Genomic DNA, 21,529 nt, shown 5'->3' with positions numbered 1-21,529 from the left:
TGATGAGAATAATTAAATAACAGGAAAGCCTCTCTGGCCACGTGAGTTTCTCTCAGATGGAGGTTGAATCTGGATTTTCAGGTTAACTTGAGGCAGACCTCCAGTTGAGGTCTCCCACAGACACACTGAACTGTTACTGGTTAGGTTTAACGGGTCCACCTGTCCCACTGTCTGCAGTTCTGTCCACAGCTCTGGATCTGGTGGACCTCAGCGAGCTGGGGGAGAGCAGCGGGGGGGGCAACAAGGACCGGAGGAAGAGGAGCCCTCTGAGGAGGAAGGGCAGCTCGAAGAGTCCCCGACGCCGAGTCAAACCCGAGGAGACGGAGCTGATCCAGGTGCAGGTGGAACACCTGCCTGCTAGTCCCAGAACACCTGAGAGAATCTCACTGGACTCAGGTGAGTCACAGGGAGCTGCCTGATAATGAAGCGAGGAGCAGCTCTGCCTGCACGCTGCTGCAGCCTCTGCTCTGTGTTACTACATTTAGACTGAGAATCCAACCACGGTCATCTGATCTGATTCGAGTTTGGACAAAGCTCAGCAGTTAACACTGATTGGATTAAATCTGATTCTAAATTGCCCAAAGATGTGAATGGTCGTCCGTCTCTGTGTGTTGGCCCTGCGACAGGCTGGTGACCTGTACAGAATAGAAGAGAATCATCCGAGTGACCAAAAAAATGAAACCCGTCCTCCACAGTTTCATCTGTTTTTGGCCATACTGTATGTCTCAGGTATTTTCAGAGTCAACATGAGTAAACTGAGTATTCAGATGAGCCGTTCAGCTTCATCAGCGCTCGCCGTCTTTGGATTTAGCGTTTAGGATGTTTGGCCGGCTCGTCTCTGCCGAAGCGCTTTAATTCAGTCTGTTGATTAAAGCCTTTAACCAAAGCATTCACATTTGGTTCAAACCAGAACTTTCACGAAGAACTCTCTCTGTGTTTCTTTGGAGCTCCTCGGGTCTGGATTTGCTCCTCCTGCACACTGAAAGCTTCTCACACTGATCCAGGTGCTGAACCATAAATGAACCCATCACTCTGCTCACTCGTGGTCTTTGCCTCACCACGTTCAGGACCTGAAATTATTAGGAGAAAGAAAAGTGATTTTTATCAGACGAGAGGGCGAGTCAGCAGAGGCGTGTTAGGTCTGCTTCAGCCTGCTTCTGATTGATGCTCCACAGCAGAACTGCACGCAATCCCGATTCAAAGAAGCCCTGCGAGAAAAGCTGATTACAACATGTAGTTGGATTTATTACTGAAAGTGCGCGCTGTCATCCGCAACTGCAGCAACATCTGGTTCTGAGAGTGCCGAGGTCAGAGGTCGCAGTTCAGACTGTGACAGTGGGGAGGAGCTGTACTGAAGATGGTTTTTAAAGATGCGACTAAAAAGATGTGAAATGCTGCTGAAGAGTAACATCACAAGCTCGAATGTGTCTGCTGCTGGTCTGCTGTGGCCCAAGAAAGTCATTTTTGTGTCGTAAAAGCTTCCAAATCGACAGAATATGAAGAAAAACTGCTGCAGCTTTGTCATTATTTCTGCAGGTATTGAGCTGGAGTCACAAACACAAACAAACCAAAGGCTGAAAAACTGTGTGTGTGTGTGTGTGTGTGTGTGTGTGTGTGTGTGTGTGTGTGTGTGTGTGTGTGTGTGTGTGTGTGTGTATCTCCTCATGCTGGACCTTTAAAATCAGGAGGATAGTTCTGAACTTTCACTGCTGAGCAGCTCACAGTATGAGCCTGTTTTTGCCCTCAGAGGTTCTCAGAGTTACCCAGAGGTGCAGTTTTTAAGCCTGAAGGCTGCATTTGTGTAGCCTGAACCTGCAGGTACGTTTCAGTGTCTCAGGTGGTGTCAAACATCCACAGAGCAGCAGCTTACTGTGCCCACTGGTTTTTAGTCTGCTGCTAATGAATAAATCCAATCAAATCAGTCACATTAAACTAAAGCAGCGCTGCCTCTGATCTAAAATGAACTAAAGCTCCATAAATGCTCACTCAGGCCCTCATCGCTTTGTTTTTCACTGCTTCATTTCATTAAAAGCTCTGAAGTCACGAGTCGTGAGAAAAAGCGACTTTAATCTGAGCTTTTACTGCGATGAGCGTCGGACTTCCTGTTTACCTTTAACACCCGGCTGCAGCTGCACTTTCCATTTTATAAATGTGTGTTTTTAGTGCCTGAAGCTTAAAAATGTCACTTTCATCAGTGATGATCGCACACACAGACCTGAGAGGGAGCAGCTCAGCCTGTGGGAGGGTTTGTATCCATATGAATATGTTTAATATAAAAGGAAAAAGGGTGCTTCTGCTTTATGATGATGGAAAGATGAAAATGATGAAGCTGGTGTTTGGGTGGAGATGTTTAAAGCAAATACAGAACTGTGTTGATACTGCTGATGGATGATGTATGGCTCTTTGTAAGAACAATGATGTTGTATCATATATAATGATAGCAGTAAACGCTCTCAGAGGAATCCAGCACACACCCACAGAAATGAATTCTTTTTGCTCGTGTTTGCATTTAAAGCCACTGAAAGCCTCATCATGCTTCGGGGGGGGGGGGAGCTTTGTGCCTGCTCTTTTGCTGACCTCCTCCTTTGAACCTGAAACATCTGGAACAGCTGCAGCTGTCAGACTGCTGTGAGTTCAGGTGTTGTGTTGTTGCTGTGTTTGCAGTCAGTCTGTCGTCTCCTTTGGACAAATGGGACGAGGTGAGCCTAGACGTGGAGGACGGGGGACGGAGGAGGAGATACGAGAAGAGATGCACCTCCCATCACTCGTCCAGTGAACTGCTGTGGTAATGAGAGCTTCACTCACACCGAGCTCATCCTCCTCATCATCACTCTTCACATTAGATTCAGCAGCTAGCAGCACAAAGTCTCTTTTCTGCGAGCGGAGACGCCGCCATCGATAAAACTTCCAGCATTTATTTAAATTCAAACTTTAGCTTTGCATGATTCACAGCTAATCTGTCTCACACTGGGCTTCCGTCTCACAGCTCATCATCACTGAAACAAGCTGCTGTAGCTCCTCCCACTTTGAACCACCTGTAGGTCGGTGGGCGGGGTTTCTGTACCTGAGATATCGACAGAAGGATATCTCCTCTCTTTGACATCATACAGATCCAAGAGTGGAAAACAGCAGCTGGAGCTTCTGGCTCACCTGAAGTGGCAGAAAATAAGGAACAGCAGGTCCCCGTTAACACTGTGCTGTTCTTCTTCAGGTCTGCCGAGTTCAAAACCGATCCACTGACGAAGAACAACTTCGACATCCGCAGCTTCGACGATCTCGACTTCATTTCTTCAACACAGGTCAGCTGCTGACTCGTACTGCAGGACTGCTGCACGTACTACTCCAAATACTGCACTACTATCCAGTGTCAGAATAAAACCTATCAGTCAGAAATATGCATGCTTGTTCTGCCCTGGAAAAGAATGAATCCAGAGTCAGATGGTGATTTTTGGCCCTGAGGCGGCCCACATGCTGTAAGTCAGTCCACCTAATCCTGCTGTAAAAACCTCATGGCTGCTGAACCATGTCTAGCCTACATGCCAGCTCTCTGAGCAGTAAGTGCCAAAAGTAACTGAGATCAGGCCCAGATGTGCCTGCCATCTGTAGTGACAGTGTCAGTTCAGGGAGCCTGGGAGAAAGGAGTGTTGTCTGCAGACAGCTGGAGGTTAGTTGAGAAGTTTTTTAGATACAGCTTTGACTTTGTTCACAAGTTTTTTGGCGTGCGTTGGTTTGTTTTCCTTCATGCTGACGGCTGCTGGCTGACCTTTCCGTGTGTGTGTGTGTGTGTGTGTGTGTGTGTGTGTGTGTGTGCTTTCAGGACTGTGGGCCATCCAGACAGCGCAGACGGACTCGCTCTCTGCTGGTCAGAAACGAGTCTCTGGAGGACGAGTTTGTCAGAGCGAAGGCTGCTGTCGAGGTAAAAACACGCTGACAAAAATGTCCTCTTCTCACAAAAGTCAAGAACAAAGTCTTCACACTAACTCCGTCTCAGCGTCTCCTCTTCTGATCTGCTGACAGTAAGAAACTCTCAGCTGTTCGTCCTCGTGTTTGCAGCTCAGCGTTTATCTGATGTTCAGAAACAGATCCATGCTTCCTGTCACCTGAGCATCCTCAGGTGTGCTCAGATCAGTTTTCATGTCTGATGCTGAACTTCGTCAGACCCAGCTGGAGTTTCAGCTGCAGCTTCATCAGCACATGTGGTCCTGGAAGTGCTAACATGCTCGTACTTGTACGTCCAGGTTTGTTAGTGAGTCCGTTTCCACTGAGGCTGAGGATGATGATGGTGTGATGATGATGATGATTTTTAGTGGGACTCTGCAGGTACTGAGGCGGACTAACCTCCCGGTGATTAAAGTGCAGATTTTCTCTGTCAGATATTTAATTTCGAGGCAGCGTGTCGATGACTTTCTGCCGCTCTGCTCTTCAATCCTGTCAGCTCGGCTCACTGAACCAATCACGGTGTCTCAGATTGACGAGGCGCTGATTAAATGCTCTTCCTCGTCACAGCTTCTGAATTTGGCTGCAGCTGTTCAAAAGCACGCAGAGGTCAGCGAAGCTCCGACGCACTGGTGTGCGGTCAGAGGGCAGACGTGGTGAGCTGCTTACTGAAACAGGAGTGCTCTGAATCGCTGATAAAAGCTAAAAAAGAAGAAGAAACATCAGCTGAGGCCTTCGACGTTTCCCCTCAGAGCAGCGTGACCTCACAGCCTGGTGCGGGTCGGGGCGCTCCAGTCCTTTTAGTGTCTCAGGGCGAAACCTCAGAATTAACTGGCCAACAGACACAGTGTTTAACATTGCAGATGTCTTTAGATTGGGTCTCAACCTTAAGTGCGGGGCCCAGCGGTGGGACATAAAGCTCCTGTAGGAGGACGTGGCTGACCGGGGGGGGAAACTATGGAGTGAAAGTAAGCTGTTCCTCACAGTGATAGCGAGGTTATTCAGGGGTGGGTGGAGGTGTGGATTGTGTTTCATAGAAAAAGTCAAAAGACAAGCAAAACTTTTCTTTGAAGTCATGTTTTGAAAAATGGCCACAAAATTACACAGAAATTCAGAATAAGGGACTTCCTGTTGGGTTTAAGGTTTGGAGGCTCTGTTGTGCATCATGTGTGTACATGTGTGAGCTCCATACATGCAGGTGAGACACGGTGCCGCTGCCGTTTGTTTCTTGGGGGGTGCCACCCATGTAGGAAAGCCATAAAATTATTACCACTTCTGACATGTGTGCAGACTGTAGTTGGAATAAAAAAGATCAGTTACAGAATTCCAGCTCAGTCACAGAACAGGAAAAACCTCCTCGTAACTGGGAACAATGAATGTGAATGCACTGAATTCTTCTTCTTTGGCTGCTCCCTTTAGGGGTCACAACAGCAGATCATCTGCCTCCATCTCCCCCATCCCAGCATCCTCCTCTGTCACCCCAACCCTCTGCACGTCTCTCTGGCTCTGAGCCGTCCCTCTGGTGCCCTCATTACTAATCCCATCCATCCTGATACATCCATGAACCTGCATCCTGTCTTTGAGTCAGAGCCACCATCTCCAAACCATCCATCACAGCAGGTCTCACTAGCATTCAGTAAACCTTCCCTTTCACTCTGGCCGCTCTCCTTCACTCTTTTCACATTTAGTGACCGACGCACCAAAGAAAAGCTTTGAAGACCGCAGCTGACTGCGAGCGGTCGCAGGGCTGATCCCCGTCTTTCAATGCACATGATGGCAGTTATTCTGGTCATGCTGCAGTCTGCAACCACTGTTTTCCCTACTGTGGCTGTAGCATTAACAGCCTTAAGTTGTGTCACATGCCACACAGTTGCAGGAGCATCTGAACAGCTGAACAACAGCCCTGAAAGAAGCAGTTTGGTGGGAGCCTCGCTCGTGGTGACCTCCACAGTGCAGCAGAAAGCACAGATAACTCAGTGCTTGTAACAAAATGTCTCAAACAGGTCTGAGTGAAGTTAAAAGCATTCATCTTAGGACATTGTTTGCATTCACAGTGTTGAATCTTCCATCATCCAGACTAAGAGCAGCTCAGCTTTTTGTCCTGCGGTGACACTGACGTCCCTCCTGCGGGACGCTCCACATGCTAACGGCCGCGCTGTCGGTTTCTGCTGCGCCGCCTCCTCTTTGAAGCTGATTGGCTCTGACAGCACTGATGTTTACAGCGGCTAGAGATGCTCCGGTCCGACAAACAGCACAGAGAGATGCAGCTTTTATATTCGTGGCCCAAGACTGAGCTGGGAGCTGATTTTGTGAGTCTTTAATGATGGAAGCTGTTGAAGGTCCTGATCCAGTATTTATAGGATGTTGCACTCTGAATGAGACTCAGCACAGACAACACTAAATATCTACCTGTGATCTGTAAAAACAGGACTAAGACTCTCATAATGTGGAGAATCTCCCCATTTATCTCACTTTTCTCTTTATTGGTTTATTTCTGTATTATTGTCTCTTTGCATTTGCTGCCTATTTCTGTCTGTTTTAATTCTTTTACTTATGGATTTCTAGTTTATTATGCAAATGAGGCTGCTGGTATTCATCTGTTGGTCAGGCAGCATCAGACTCACAACAGAAATGCCTGCAGCGAGGCGGGCGGGGAGCCCATCAGGTTTCAGGTCACACTCAGTCAGTTCTCTTTAAGGTGAGTTCAGACACGATTCAATGAGCGTGAATAATGACGGCGTGCGTCGTTCTCATTCAGGGGTTAAAGTGGCGAAAGTGTTTGACCTCGCAGTAACCTGTGGGCTCACCTGTACCGTGAGCTTGCATGTGATTGGCTGAGCTGTGCTGCTGCTGTGTCCTTTGAGCCGTCATGGCTGCTTTCCAAAGCGCTCTCTGTAGTATAAAAGAGGAATTTAGCATGCGATACCAAAGAACATCATCAGCTTACATTTAAAGTGTGACCTTTGACCTGCCTGTGAGCATAAATACCACAGCTGCTCTGCACACATTACTGTAACCCACCATTCTGCAACATACAGTAAACAGCCTCTGAATAACACACAGATGATAGTTATTGATTTTATTCTTTTTTTACAACTTTATCATTTTTGCATATTAAAAACATTGACTTCAGTAGTTAAGTATTTCTTACACGTTGTAAACCCCCCATCTCCCGTCCAAGTGCCATCCCCATAAGCGCACACACACACACACACACACACACACACACACACACACACACACACACACACACACACACACACACACACACACACACACACACACACACACATCAAAAAGGCACCAGCAAAATGACAAAATAAATAAATAAATAAAATGAAAAGCACAAAAATTAAAAATAAATAAAAATAAAGACTCAAACTAATCTTGACCACTATGATCATAGCACCAATGACAGTCTTGGCATTAAAGGCACCAGGACATCACTCAAAGACAGGCAAAGGGCAGGCTCCTGATGTGAGTTATGAACTGTGACCAAGTTTTGTCATATTTATCCTCCAACCCACATATTGTATACCTAAGTGTTTTTTTTAGGTCCAATCCCAACATCACCTCCCTAATCCAATATATGTAGGCAGGGGGGTTCTTCCCCTTCAGTTGAACAATATCAGACGGCGGGCCTGCAGTCAAGCATAAGCGATTGCACTTCTATGGGAGCAGGAGAAGTTCAGCTCAACCCCAACTATGCCAGAGATAGATGTTAAAGGGTTAGGCTGCAGTATTTCAACAGGTATTGCTGAGAGTGATTGGAAGACTGAAGCCCAGAAACCGTACAAGGACGTGACCAAAACACACGTCCTAAGCTGACAGGTGAATACTGACATCTAGGACAATGTGAAGCAACATCAGGGTACAATTTAGACAGCCTGTCACTGGAGTAATGCAATCTGTGGACAACCTTAAATTGAGTCAAGCCATGTCTGATACAGAAGGAAGACGTGTGTGTACGCTGTTTAATATTTTTCCAGGTATCTTCTGATATCGTTTCACAGACTTCTCCCTCCCATCCTGCCTTGGCTTTACTCCAGATATGAGAACAACTATTCAGAATGAGTGTGTATATTTTGGATATTGAGAACCGAATATATTAGATCCATGGAGGGTAAGGATGGATAGTTTGGAAAGTGTTTGGAGGCAACACTCCGAACCTGAAGCTACCTGAAATAATGAGAATTTGGCACATTATGATTTTATTGATTTTATTCTTAAAGGCAATAAAAAAATCAGAATTAACCTGCTAACTTTTAACATCACATCATGTTCACGACAGCGGGACTCCAATATTTATATTGATGAAATATCTAAAACCTCATCTCTCTGTGATCATCACACCTCAGGTCACCTCACCGCTGCTAATTAGCAAAAGTCTTCATCAAGAATTTAGGATCAATATTTCTAAAATAGAAACATCCTTTCTCAGAGTGATGCTGAAAAGCTAATTCATGCATTTATTACTTCTAGGCTGGACTATTGTCATTCATTATTATCAGGCTGTCCTAAAAGCTCCCTGAAAAGCCTTCAGCTGATCAGTGTTAATTTTGACAGCAAATTTTGATTTTGTTTTAGTCATAATTTATTCATCTGAATAGTTTTAGTTTTAGTCGATGAATTATCGTAAGAATATAGTCGACTGAATCTACAGTCGATTTAGTCGACTAAAATATAAAGGGTGTAAAATGTAAATGCTTTTTCTTCACTTCCCTTGAATTAGTCATTATACACACTTACACAAAATTAAAATTTTTTAAAAGTTATGGAATATTATTAATAATATTAACATTAGCATTTCACCTGCTTCCCACACACCTGATCATTAACACCACCTCACTGAGATAATCCGAGTGTTTTACAGCAGGATGCTCTGAAAGGTACAGGGCAGTGTTCAGGACTGAGATTATAAAGGCTAATCCACCGCGGTGTGGAGATTTTCTCTAAACACAAACTGGGAAAAACACTTTACCCTGCGTGACATTAAAATGCTGACCTTTTCATGGAGATCCGGGTGACTGGTTTGCAGATGTTGTCGTGTTTTTACCCGAGATAGTCGTCCCACATGGTTTACACATCGTTTTGTTTGTCACGGTATCAAAGGACAAATGTGTCCATAGATCGGCTCTTCTGTTTCTCCCTGTTTACATAACTTAGTTCTATTGGAAGTAAAGACAAATCACAGGCTAGTTTGTCCTTCCCGGGTTTAGAGCAAATTTGCACAACTGTGCGTTTGATTGGATGTTTTCCTAACTTGTCCCGCCCTGTCACAAAATTAAATAAGTTCTGATTGGATTTCGTCCCCGCCAAGCATTTTCGTCTCATTTTAATTCATTTCAGTTCGTCTGCCTGTATTTTATTTAGAAGTCCCACAGGATCTTAGCTCTGTTATTCTTGACCACCCTTGGAGGTGTATCCCAGTTTGACCTCGGGACTTCCAGGTCATACTCGGCACAGATGTTTCTGTATACTCTGCCGGCCACTTGGTTATGTATGCCCTGCCTGCTAGCATCTTGCACCCTGCTGTTAGGTGCTGGATTGTCTCAGGGGCATCTCTGCATAGCCTGCACCTGGGGTCTTGCCTTGTGTGGTAGACCCCAGCCTCTATCGATCTTGTGCTCAGAGCTTGTTCCTGTGCTGCCATGATTAGTGTCTCTGTGCTGTCTGTCAGTCCAGCTTTGTCCAGCCATTGTGGGATTTTGCTACATCAGCGACTTCTTCTATCTGCCGGTGGTAAATGCCGTGCAGAGGCCTGTCCTTCCATGATGGTTCCTGTTCTTCCTCCTCTTCTTTCTCAGGTTTCTGCTGCCTGAGGTACTCACTAAGCACATCAATTGTTGTCTTCTTCCTGATGTATTCATGGATCTTTTGTTGTTTCATCTAGGATAGTGGTTCTGACACTCACTCGTCCTTGGCCACCTTCCTTCCGCTTAGCGTACAGTCTCAGGGTGCTGGATTTGGGGTGAAACACTCCATCCATGGTGAGGAGCTTTCTTGTCCTGACATCAGTGGCTTCTATCTCCTCCTTTGGCCGGCTTATTATCCCAGCAGGGTATCTGATGACTGGCAGGGCGTAGGTGTTGATGGCCCAGATCTTGTTCTTTCCATTCAGCTGACTCTTCAGGACTTACTCTTTGCAGATACTTGGCAGTTGCAGCTTTCCTAGCGGCCTCTTCATGATTCCCATTTGCCGGTGGGATCCCAAGGTACTTGTAGTCTTCTAGTCCCCTGTTGGGGATGAGTTTAAGTACCTCAGGGTTTAGGTCACAGTTGAGGGGAGGAGGGAGCAGGACACACATTGATTGGTGCAGTGCCTGCAGTGATGTTCACACTGTATCAGTCTGTTGTGGAGAAGAGAGAGCTGAGCATTAAAGCGAGGCTGTTGATTTATAGGTCGATCTGTTCCTGCCCTTACCTGTGATCAAGAGCTCTGGGTTAGAGACCAAAAGAATGAGTTTGTGGATACAAGCATCAGAGATGAGCTTCCTCTGAAGGGTGGGCTGACCTGTTCCCTAGAGATAGGATGAGGAGCTCAGAGTAGCACTGTTACTCATCCACATCAAAATGAGATAGTTGAAGTGGTTCGAGAGTCTGATTACAATGTTCCTACAAGGAGGAGGCCCTGAGACAGACCCAGGACACACTGGAGAAGTTATGTCTCTTGGCTGGCTTCAAAAGCTTCTGTATCTCCCTGGAAGAGCTGGAGGAGGAGGCTGGAGTCATTTATTTTTGATTTGGTGGTTTTAGGCCAATTTATAGATTTAGTTTTTATTGTCTGTTTGCTGTGTGACAGTCAGACACCGAGTTCTGGGACAAGATGCAGGCAGAGTGGGAGGAGCTCGCTCGGAGGAACTGGCTGGAGGACTCTGAGGACCAGCGGCCAATCCCGCCCACCGTCTCACCTGCAGAGAAGGTGAGCTCAGAACAAACAATGAAGCCTGTTTTTGTTTTTTTTTTTAATAGAAAGAAACTATTAAATATGTACTAAACTCATCAGCATGAAGTCAGACATGAAACATTTTACTGCAGCTTTGGAGAGACTCACTAATGTGACATCCACAGACACACATCCTGTGTCCAGCCTCCACACCAGCTCAGGGGTGGAGGCTTGGGGGGTTTGGGGGGGGGGGGGGGGGGGGGGGGGTGGTGGAGGCTGACGGTTTTTAATATTGTGGCTGATTCAGTTCAGTAGACTTGAATTAATGGTGGATATCTTCTTAATCATTTCTGTTTAAATGCTCTGAGGCTGTTTCTTGACGGGCTCTGACATCAGTGAAGGAGCCGCGGCTCCAGCTGAAAGTTTTCCTTCTGAATCAAAGCTGAAGGAAAACCAGCGAAGAAGAAAATGGCAGCAAACATCTGCGACGTGTTCCGCATGTGTGAGCGGATGTCTGATAACGTGTCGGCATCACCTCCATCGCCATGGTGATGTAACACCTGAGCGGAGGAATTAGCGTAGGATTACCGAGGTGCCCACATCTGATCTCAGGCCAGCTGCAGATTAAAGCTGCAGATTAAAGCTGCCAAACATCCATCACAGCAGTAATCCGACATTATTAATAACTGCCTCAGTGCATGCTGGGAAAGTGTTTTCAATAAAACGACAGGCAGGAAAGTGAAATGTTAGAGGGGCGCGTGTTAATATGCTGGCCCAGAAAGTGCAGCTCGCAGGTCTGCAGCAATGCAAGCGTCACTGGTACTTGCATGGGCTCAATTATTATGGTAATTTATTATTAATCATCAGTTAAACACTGATTGTGACTGGACGCTCACAGGAAGTGCTGGGATTCACCAAAGCCTTACTGTACTCAGCACCACAAGCATTAAAACCTGCAGGAGAATCCGAGTTCACACATCCTCAAACCTCTGAGTGATCCAGCTAAACTCAGTCTGCTCTCATATGTCTGCTGCAGGGTTACTATTTCAATACCAACAACCCGTACAGAGACTGGCCCAACGCCTTCGCTGAGGGTCAGGAGAAAGCTCGGGAGGGAGACCTGAACGCTGCCGTGCTGCTGCTGGAGGCCGCCATCTTACAGGACCCACAGGACTCAGAGGTGAGACGATATATCCAGCTGTTAATAATCTCGGGCAGTCGGGTCTGCAGCAGCAAACTGTCCCTGAATAATGTTTCAATAATCTCTGTTTGTCCCGGAAAACCTGGAATTCTCAGTCCTGGAGTTCTGCTCCTGACAGAAACAGTTTTGCAGAGGGTCCTGGAATTAGGAAACTAGACCCCAGAAACACTCTTACTGTGGCAGGTTTGGAGTTTGTCAGCCAACTCACTGTGTTGGACTTTGGTTATGTTAACAAGTAGATTGTGGTGCTGTGACTGGGGGGAAGCCACCAGGTAATTGCATCACGTGAAGGTTGTATTTTAATCCATCTCTGGAGTCTCAGCCTCTCTTGCTGTCATCTTCTTTGGTTTTTATTTCTGTTGAGGCTCAAATCTGTGAGTAACCAGCGACTGTGGGGCTGCACGTCATGTTTTTCACATAGTTTCTCTTCTTCATGTGTTTTCAGGCCTGGCAACTTCTGGGAATGACTCAGGCCGAGAATGAGAACGAACAGGCCGCCATCGTGTCGCTGCAGAGGTCAGACCTGCATTCATGCTGGAGAACATCCGGCTGCACGTCCTCTTCCTAATTTATTCATTATTATTGGCTTTATAATTAATCCTCTCTGAACTGGATAATTTAAGGCTTCATGTGTTCACTTCCTGTCAGGTTAATGGTCTTCATAAAGTCGGCACTGACATGAGATAAGCTTAGTGTTTATTTGTCACATGCACAGTTATACACAGAACAGTGCACAGTGAAATGTATTTTGTACCTGCATCCAATAATAAATAGAATATATAAATAAGTACTTCACACTATACAGAATATAATAATTTACATTGTGCATAATAGTGCATTTTAGGGCTCAGAGTTGAGCAGACGGATGGCTTGTGGATATAAATGAGTATAAACTGCTCCCATCAGGTCAGCATTACTGGCCTGATGGGATCCAGGGAGAAGAGAGAGTGTCCAGGGTGGCTGAGCTGTTTCAGGATCTTCATAGCCGTTAACCTGCTGTCCTGGTCTTGGACCCAGGATTTTTCTGTTTAATAATTTTTAATAAATCAAAGACATAAAAATACAATGTGCAAGACACGTACCTGCGCATGCTTCATCAGGAGCTTTAAATTTTCTCTTTCTTTCTTTCTTTCTTTCTTTCTTTCTTTCTTTCTTTCTTTCTTTTTTTCTTTCTTTCTTTCTTTCTTTCTTTTTTTCTTTCTTTCTCTTATCTTTTTAAAGCACACGCACCCACAGTAATAAAAAATAAAACAAACAAAAAAAGAAAAAAGAAACATATACGAAAGATAAAATGAAAATCAAAACAAGATCAACTACTGAACAATAATAAAATGATACTCAACAATCAGAAATCGTGGGGATTCAAATTTTATAAAGGGAATGTAATTAATGTACAATAAAACTAAAGACAAGGGAAGGAGGATTGGGACGGGAGTGGGGGGGGGGGTGTGAGGGGGTGGGTACCGGACTGGCTTCAAGCCGGTGCAAAAAAGTCCAGGAAACCTTGTCAGTTACAATTAAATTGGTTTGGTGAGCCACATCTTGAGTATCCAGGTTTCTCTATTTTCAGAAATGACATAACTTCATTAATCCAGTGTGCAGTGGAGGGGGGGGGGGGGGGGGGGTTTGGGCCGACCTCCAGTGCAAAAGCAAGTGGCGTCTAGCTGTTAGAGATGTAAATGCAATGACCTCCGATTGTAACACTGAGTACTGGGAATAATTAACAGGCAGACCAAAGACTGCTACATGCGGAGAGACATCAGCAGATTCAGAGAACACTTCAGACACTGTATCTAAATAAGCCTGCCAGACATCTACTAGAGCTGGACAGGAGAAGAGCGTGTGTGAGGTGACCGGGAGAACCACCACACTGGTCACAAATATCCACAGAGTCTGGACATATCTTTGACAATTTAGCCTTAGAATAATGGCATCTAAAAAGAACTTTGAACTGAATAAGCGTCAGACGAGCACATATGGAGGTCTTGTGGATGGTGCTTACGGGCGAATCCCACCAGCCATCAGCCAGAGTCAGACCCAGCTCTCGCTCCCAAGTGTCTTTAATCCTTGTAGTGTGATGAGCATCATAGGATGAAATTTTAGAGATGAGTGATTGCTGTTTCGGGTCTAGTTTGAGAAGATCATCCAGATTTGATTCATTGAGTTGAGGGAAGTTTGGAAACAGGGATTTAGCACAGTTCCTCACTTGAAAATATGGAAAAACATGAGAGGCATATTCCCTTGTAAGGTCTGCAAAGGTGCAAAAAGTGCCATGCATGTAGAGATCTCTGAAACATTTGATTCCCTTACTGTGCCACTGAGTAAAGGTCAGGTCAGAAAATGCTGGCTGGAACAAGTGGTTTTTTAAGCAGAGGAGTAAGAGGTGAGGCTGATGTGAACCTAAAGTGTTTTCTGAACTGGAACTTGCATCTTTCCAGTACTGTCCTGTGAATTCTGGGTACTTTACATTTCCATAAAAATTCTGATGTTATTACATTAATTGATTTAAAGAATGGCTGGGTTAAAGAAAAACAGGCAGGCACTGGAACAGGAACAAAAACTTGGGTAGAACTTAATCTTAATAACATTAATCTTAATCTTAATAACATTAATCCTTCCAAAGAAGGATAAGAGAAGGGAACTCCATCTTATAAAGTCTACTTTGACCTCAGCCAATAATGGAGAAAAGTTAGCGTAGGGGAGGCACTTCCAGGTCCTAGTTAAACCCCCAGATATCTGAACCCGGAGGTACTCAGTTTAAAAGTGATATCAGATTACAAGAGGTTATCAGATGAAGTGTTAACAGGGAAGCATTTGCTCTTAGCAATGTTGACCATTCCCAGGATTTTTGAGTTTGTGGTCATTTGAGGTTTTGTTGCTTTGTTAACCTTGGTTTTGCTTTTCAGTCCTTTGTATGATTATCACATTTAGTTCCTCCTTTTGTGTTGTCTTATGTGCCCGCCTCCCCTCGTTGTCAAGTTTGCATTTCTGTTTCCCTGTTTACTTCCTGTTTTATTTTCCTAGCCTCCTGTTCCTTGTGTGTCATGTTGAGTTTTGCTTCCTGCCTCATTAATGTGATTTCGTCCATCTGGTCTCTCCAGCTGTCTCTTGTTGTCTCGTGTATGTATTGTTCGCATTTTGCCTTTGTTCTTTGTCGCGTGCTCCTTTATGGACAGTGTGGCTTTTGTGCTAGCGTTCCTGTCTACCTGTCAGTTAGCTTTTGTTAAAGTGCTCCTTGTGTGTGTGTGTGTGTGTTTTGAAGTATAAGCAATAAAGCTAAGTTCAGTTTGCCTTCGGAGCCCTGCATTGTGGGTCCATTCTCCATGTCCCGCACAGCCGTACATCACACTTGCACTGCTTGGTGTAAATGTCCTGCAGGTTGGGGAGGGTGGCTCTGATGGTCCGTTCAGCTGACCGAACCACCCTTTTCAGGGCCATGAAGTCCTGCTTGGTGCAGTTTCCCATCCAGGTGGTGATGCTCCCACGCATGATGCTCTCGATGGTGCAGGTGTAAAAGTTCCTGAGCACCTTGAGTGGGAGCTTGAAGTCTCTCAGCCGCCTGAGGAGGTAGAGACGCTGTCTGGCCTTCTTCACAGTGATGTTAATGTGATGAGTCCAGGACAGGTCCCATGAGATGGTCATTCCCAGGTACTTGAAAGTGTCCATTCATTCCACCTCAGCACCACTGATGAGAAGTGGATGGTAGTCCCTCTGCTGCTTCCTGCTGAAGTCCACAATGAGCTCTTTCGTTTTGCTGACATTAAGCAGAGGGTGGTTCTCCCGGCAGCAGTTCTCCAGGCAGGAGACCTCTCTCCTGTAGGCGGGCTCTTCATTGTGGGCGATCAGTCCCACAACAGCAGTGTCGTCAGCAAACTTTATGATGACGTTGGACTCTGATGTAGCCTCGCAGTCACAGGTGTACAGCGAGTACAGCAGAGGGCTGAGCACACAGCCCTGGGGGGATCCGGTGTTGAGGGTGAGGGGGGGGGTGAGGTGACCACCTGTGGTCTGCTGGTCAGGAAGCTGTAAACCCACCTGCACAGGGATGGGCCCAGGCCCAGGTCCAGCAGCTTAGAGACCAGCCTGGAGGGAACTATGGTGTTGAATGCTGAGCTGTAATCTACAAACAGCACTCTCACATAGTTCCCTTTACCAGTGTCCACGTGGGAAAGGGTCTTATGGAGGAGGAAGGTTATGGCGTCGTCTGTGGATCTGTCATGCTAAAAGTTAGCTGCAGCTAATCTGCTTCACCTGCTGTAGGTGCCTGGAGCTCCGCCCCAACAACCTGCCGGCCCTCATGGCACTCGCTGTCAGCTTCACCAACACAGGCATGCAGCGGGAGGCCTGTGACGCGCTGCGCCGCTGGATCCGCCACAACCCCCGATACAAACACCTGGTCCAGGAGAGCGGGAGCTCACTACAGGGCTCCCCAGCCATGCCACGCAGGGGCCCCCGCTCCTCCACACCGGCCAGGTATGACCTACAATCTGCAGGTTCTTCTAAATCTCTCCACCAATGAGAACAAAATCCCCTTCAACCTTTCTGATTGGATGGTACTAAGAGCAGTGCACTGTGGGAGTCAACTTTAAACTGTAAGAGACTCCATCTCTGAAGCAGATAAAGATCAGGTGTGTGTGTGTGTGTGTGTGTGTGTGTGTGTGTGTGTGTGTGTGTGTGTGTGCGCCCACGCCCAGGTCTGAGCTGCAGGACGTGCTGCTCCTCTTCCAGGATGCGGCTCTGCTGAATCTGGATTGTGTGGATCCAGACCTGCAGACCGGTCTGGGAGTCCTCTTCAACCTCAGCTCAGACTTTGACAAAGCGGTGGAGGCTTTCAGTGCAGCACTGTCTGTCAGACCACAGGTAACACACACACACACACACACACACACACACTCACAGAGAAACAAAAGAAAACAGCAACCCTCGAAGTCCTCGGAGGAAACCCAACTATTGTCTGCGTGAACTTGTTGGAGCTTTGGTCTGTCAGCATAAACAGTGATGATGTCATGATGATGTCAGACTTTTCCCTCTGCAGGACTACCTGCTGTGGAACCGGCTGGGAGCCACGCTTGCGAATGGAAACCGCAGTGAGGAGGCGGTGGAAGCGTACACAAGAGCTCTGGAGCTGCAGCCCGGATTCATCCGCTCCAGATACAACCTGGGAATCAGCTGCATCAACCTGGGAGCTCACAGGTAACACCCAGCACTGACCTCTGACCTCACACAAATAGGTCGTACTGTAGTGGTATATTTCTGTAACCCTGGTCCTGGTCCTGCAGGGAGGCGGTCAGTAACTTCCTGACTGCTCTGAACCAGCAGAGGCGGAGTCAGCGCTGCAGCCAGCAGCAGATGTCTGCTAACATCTGGGCTGCCCTGCGAATTGCTATCTCCATGATGGACCGCCCAGAGCTGTTCCAGGCCGCCAATATGGGGGACCTGGACCTGCTGATGAGGGCCTTCGACATGAGCGACGTCTGACTGCGAGTCCGGGGAGGGCGGAGCGTTGCTCCCAGAGCCACAGGACCGGGTTTAAAACCAAAGACGAAGAAAGATCCTCCACAATGTAACAGCACAGCCCTTTAGCTTCCTGTTTGTAGCTCTGTAGTCTCAGCGCGACGGCGATTGCTGCCCTGTTTTCTCTGGGCATCTGCGGCTCCTTTAAAATGCTTAAATTCAGGCCTTAAAGCCATCAAAGCGTATCGCATGAGTTTAAAACGTCTTCATTTAAGAAGTCCTACCCTGAACTACACGCCCACATCACTGCAACAGGCAGAGGCTTCTAATGCAGCCAGATGCACAAACAGCTGCTGAAACCTGATCAGGTCAAGCATTTTCTCACCTTTAACGTGAAGTCTGATTGAATTCAACTCCTCTTCATCCTCCTCACTTGCAGAGGTCACCTGAGTTCACCTGCTGTCTCTGTAAACCTGCTGTAAGCTGGATTTTCTCTGTGCATCAGTCAGTTTTACTCAAACTTTAAAAGACAGATTTAAAAATTGATGCTTCACTGTTGGAGCTCAGAGAGGTGAGTGATGAAGAGGAGGAGGAAGTTATCAGAGGAAGAGTGGACCTGTTCTGCTCCATCTGTTTGCTCAGAGCAGCTTTGCATCATTCACAGTTCAAAATAATCTTTGTCTAATACTGAGCCTCGATGCAGCTGCGCAGTTCATCTTTTATCTGAAACAAGCTGTGTTAGCTCCTCCCACTTTAACACAACGTTCCTTTGATTGGCTGCCCCTCGTAAAAAGAATGTTTGAACATCAGGTGGGCGGAGCGTCTATGCTGACAGCCAGTGACTTCCATCTATGATTTAAAGGATTGAAGAAGCCACCGTGAGACCCTCTTTTTGAGCTTCAAGCTGAACTTTTTCAGCATTGTGGTTATCACACTCATGGTAGCCCCGCCCTCAGCCCTCCCCCACTTTCTGCTCTTTTCTGACCCTAATGGGACCTTCTTCTTTCAGCTGCTTCCTTTATGGGTCTCCACAGCAGATCATCTGCCTCCATCTGCCCCTATCCCAGCATCCTCCTGTCACACCAACCCTCTGCACGTCCTCCCTCACTACATTCATGAATCTTCTCTGTGGTCTTCCTCTTTTCCTCCTGCCTGGCAGCTCCATCTTCAGCATCCTTTGTCCAACATATCCACTCCTTCCTCTGCACGTCTCTCTGACTCTGAGCCGTCCCTCTGATGGACTCATTTCTAATCCTGTCCATCCTGGTACATCCATGAACCTACATCCTGTCTTTGTGTCAGAGCCACCTTGCTTTGAGAGATGAGCTGAGCAGGAGGCTGACTTCTTCTTAGACTTCTATACAATCAGCCGGGGGAGTCGCCCCCTGCTGGACATGCTCATGTCCTCTGCTATCATGTCCTCTGCTATCATGTCCTCTGCTATCATGTCTTCTGCGTTGGATGAGACTCATTATTTACTGCATATACTTGTCTTTTTCAGCTTTTTATCAGCTCTGTTCATGTGCAGCACGTATTTAAGCTCAGTTTTTAGAAACTCACAGTGTCCTGGAAATGCTCAGTGTGAACATGAAGCCTAGGATCAGGAATTTTTCCTAGTGAGTAATCCAAACCATGGAGCTGCTGACACGAGGAAAAGCAGAACAGGTCCCCTTTAAATACTCTTTTCCAACATGCTTCTTCACTTTGTTACCTTTAACTGTTTAAAGCCATAAAACAGCAGCAGATATGGGTGTAAAAGAGTCTCCGCCTCCTTTCAGGGCAACATGAAAAGGTAGAAACTCTCATCTGTGTGTCGCCTCCTGCAAGCAACAGCTGGTACTGCAGCAGCTTTTCTTTAAATCAATTAATTTCTAATGTAAACGAGGCCTAAAGATGATGGAGCAGCAAGTGTTAGGGGATATCTTACTGATGCAGCTTCAGAATAAACCTGCCCCATGCATCACCTGGAGGTGGTGCTCATCATCCAGTTTACAACTGCTGCTTGTACGGTCTCTGCCTGCAGGAGGTGCCTGTGATTGGGCGATTTGTCATCATGTTATAGTCTGAAACTGATGTTTTTTTTTAACGTTATTGTTTCTGTGTTTAGTTTTATTCTGAAAAGTTGTGTTTATGCTCTGTCACTTCCTTCCTGTGGCTGGCTCTCAGGTGAGTCTTTTCTGGTTTCAGTTTGAAAACCTGCAGCAGCTGATCCTCTGATAACGTTCGCTCGTTTGGAGCGATTTTCTTCAGCAGCAGCTCAGAGATCAGCAGGCTGAACGCTGTTCGGTTTGTGCCCATCGATTCAGGGACAGCAGTCGAAACGTTAAAAAATAATCTCACTGTTTGGATCCTGAAGATGCTCGTGTATCACAGAGGAGCGTCCTCTTCCTGTTTCAGAGCGCCGTCACTCAGCTGGAGTTTTGAGCCAAAAACCACGAGTTGTATCGCAGTTAGAGGCAAAAAGCCTTTTAGAGTTTATATTTTTCATATAGAGGACCAGCTTTAACCAGCTTTTTGCATCTTGTCAGACTGGTGCAACTAATATTTAATTCTTTAATAATTCAGTGTTCTTACTCTTTTTTTTAATTTTTTATAAATTGTTCTAATTTCCTTTTAAATTATTCAGCTGATTCCATGAACTCAGAAACCTGAAAAGTTTCACAATTTACAGAAATCAAATGCACGGGAAATCAAACCGGGAATAAAAGCAGTAAAATATTAAAAGAAAAAGCATGAATATGAAAAAGATCCAAACAAACTGACGAAAGGGAAGCAGGGAAGATTTCAGTCCCCCCCTCCAGCAGCCTAGGCCTATAGCAGCATAACTAACGGCGGGTTCAGGGTCACCTGATCCAGCCCTAACTAAAAGTTTTACCAAACAAGAAAGTTCTAAGACTAATCTTAAAAATGGAAAAGGTGGGACGCCTGGGTGGCTCAGTGGAAGAGCGGGTGACCATGTATGTCACTCTCTACTGTCAATAAAGCCGCTGCGGCCAAAAAATAACTAGAGAGGGTGTCTGTCTCCTGAATCCAAACTGGGAGCTGGTTCCACAGAAGAGGGGCCTGAAAGCTGAGCTTTCCGTCTGCTGAACCATCTGAGCTGCTGTTCAAATGTTTGGAAGCTTCGGGTTTAAAGGGAAGATTCATAAACTTCAGCAGGCGCTCCTGCTCTTGTCGATCGGCGTGACGATGCAGAGTGTGAATCTTCCTCCTCGCAGCTTCCTATGAATCCTGGTGTAAATGACTGTACAGGCAGTAACCACATGAAAACTGATATTTTAGAAATTAAACAGGTGATACAGAAAAACAAAACGACTCTGTGTGTTCAATGCAGGAATATTAGTGAAGGTTAGGCTAAACCTTAAAGGAACTTTATTATTTTAAATTATCAATGACAGCTGGACTGCAGCACAGATGCGGTCTTCTCCTGGATTGTCGGCTTCTACAGATGTACCCAGTGGCGCAAAAAGGGGGTATGCACTATATGCAATGCGTAGGGGCGCCACACACGAGGGGGGCGCCAAAACGATGTGGAAAAATATTTCTCTTGTTGCATTTTCTGTATTTAACAGCTGTGCATATGACATGATCAATAACAGGCGCTGCGCTGATTAGGCGCCCCTGTGCTCCTTCACCTCCCCTCCTCCTGTCCCATTTAAAGACAGTCGGTAAGTTATGTCATAGAAGTCTTGTATTTTATAAGTCCATGAATAAGTGATCTGCACACATGAACATAGTAAACGTTGAGAGGATGCGGATGGTGCGTTTTGTGTGTGTAGTGTTCTAGCTAGCGGTTGATCGCAAGGCGCCGCGCCGGGCTGAGACGCTTCACTTTCGAGCTCTGCTGTCTCTGCATTTAGCAAACAGGAGCCAACCCCGCGGACTCCGCACCGGCTAGATCGCTGCTTTTATCGCTACTTGCGCCTCTATTATTTCACTGCAATTTACAATCTACCACAGCGCAGGGAAAGTTCACAGTGTGCACGTTTGGTGTCCCTAAGGTCATGCGCACTTGATTTCACGGCTTCAGAAATCGAAATGACAACCAGCAT

At 46.3% G+C, this 21,529-nt stretch overlaps 1 protein-coding gene across 1 annotated transcript in view; it reads left to right on the top strand.

Annotated features, from left to right (window-relative positions):
• Nucleotides 1-20,789, top strand: part of pex5lb (peroxisomal biogenesis factor 5-like b) — a 41,279-nt gene extending 20,490 nt beyond the window's left edge. The window contains exons 3-13 of the mRNA XM_030751040.1: nucleotides 178-396; nucleotides 2,665-2,785; nucleotides 3,212-3,299; nucleotides 3,818-3,916; nucleotides 10,739-10,858; nucleotides 11,859-12,002; nucleotides 12,469-12,539; nucleotides 16,284-16,496; nucleotides 16,718-16,883; nucleotides 17,059-17,216; nucleotides 17,303-20,789. Of these exons, the coding sequence (XP_030606900.1) occupies nucleotides 178-396; nucleotides 2,665-2,785; nucleotides 3,212-3,299; nucleotides 3,818-3,916; nucleotides 10,739-10,858; nucleotides 11,859-12,002; nucleotides 12,469-12,539; nucleotides 16,284-16,496; nucleotides 16,718-16,883; nucleotides 17,059-17,216; nucleotides 17,303-17,501 (1,598 nt within the window). The 3' untranslated portion in view covers nucleotides 17,502-20,789. The remainder of the gene's footprint in view (nucleotides 1-177; nucleotides 397-2,664; nucleotides 2,786-3,211; nucleotides 3,300-3,817; nucleotides 3,917-10,738; nucleotides 10,859-11,858; nucleotides 12,003-12,468; nucleotides 12,540-16,283; nucleotides 16,497-16,717; nucleotides 16,884-17,058; nucleotides 17,217-17,302) is intronic.
• Nucleotides 20,790-21,529: the final 740 nt, after the last annotated feature.

Source organism: Archocentrus centrarchus, chromosome 17 (assembly GCF_007364275.1).
Source record: "Archocentrus centrarchus isolate MPI-CPG fArcCen1 chromosome 17, fArcCen1, whole genome shotgun sequence".
Lineage (NCBI taxonomy): Eukaryota > Metazoa > Chordata > Actinopteri > Cichliformes > Cichlidae > Archocentrus > Archocentrus centrarchus.
The sequence above is the reverse complement of the archived record's forward strand: the minus strand, read 5'-3'. Positions and strand labels throughout refer to the sequence as shown.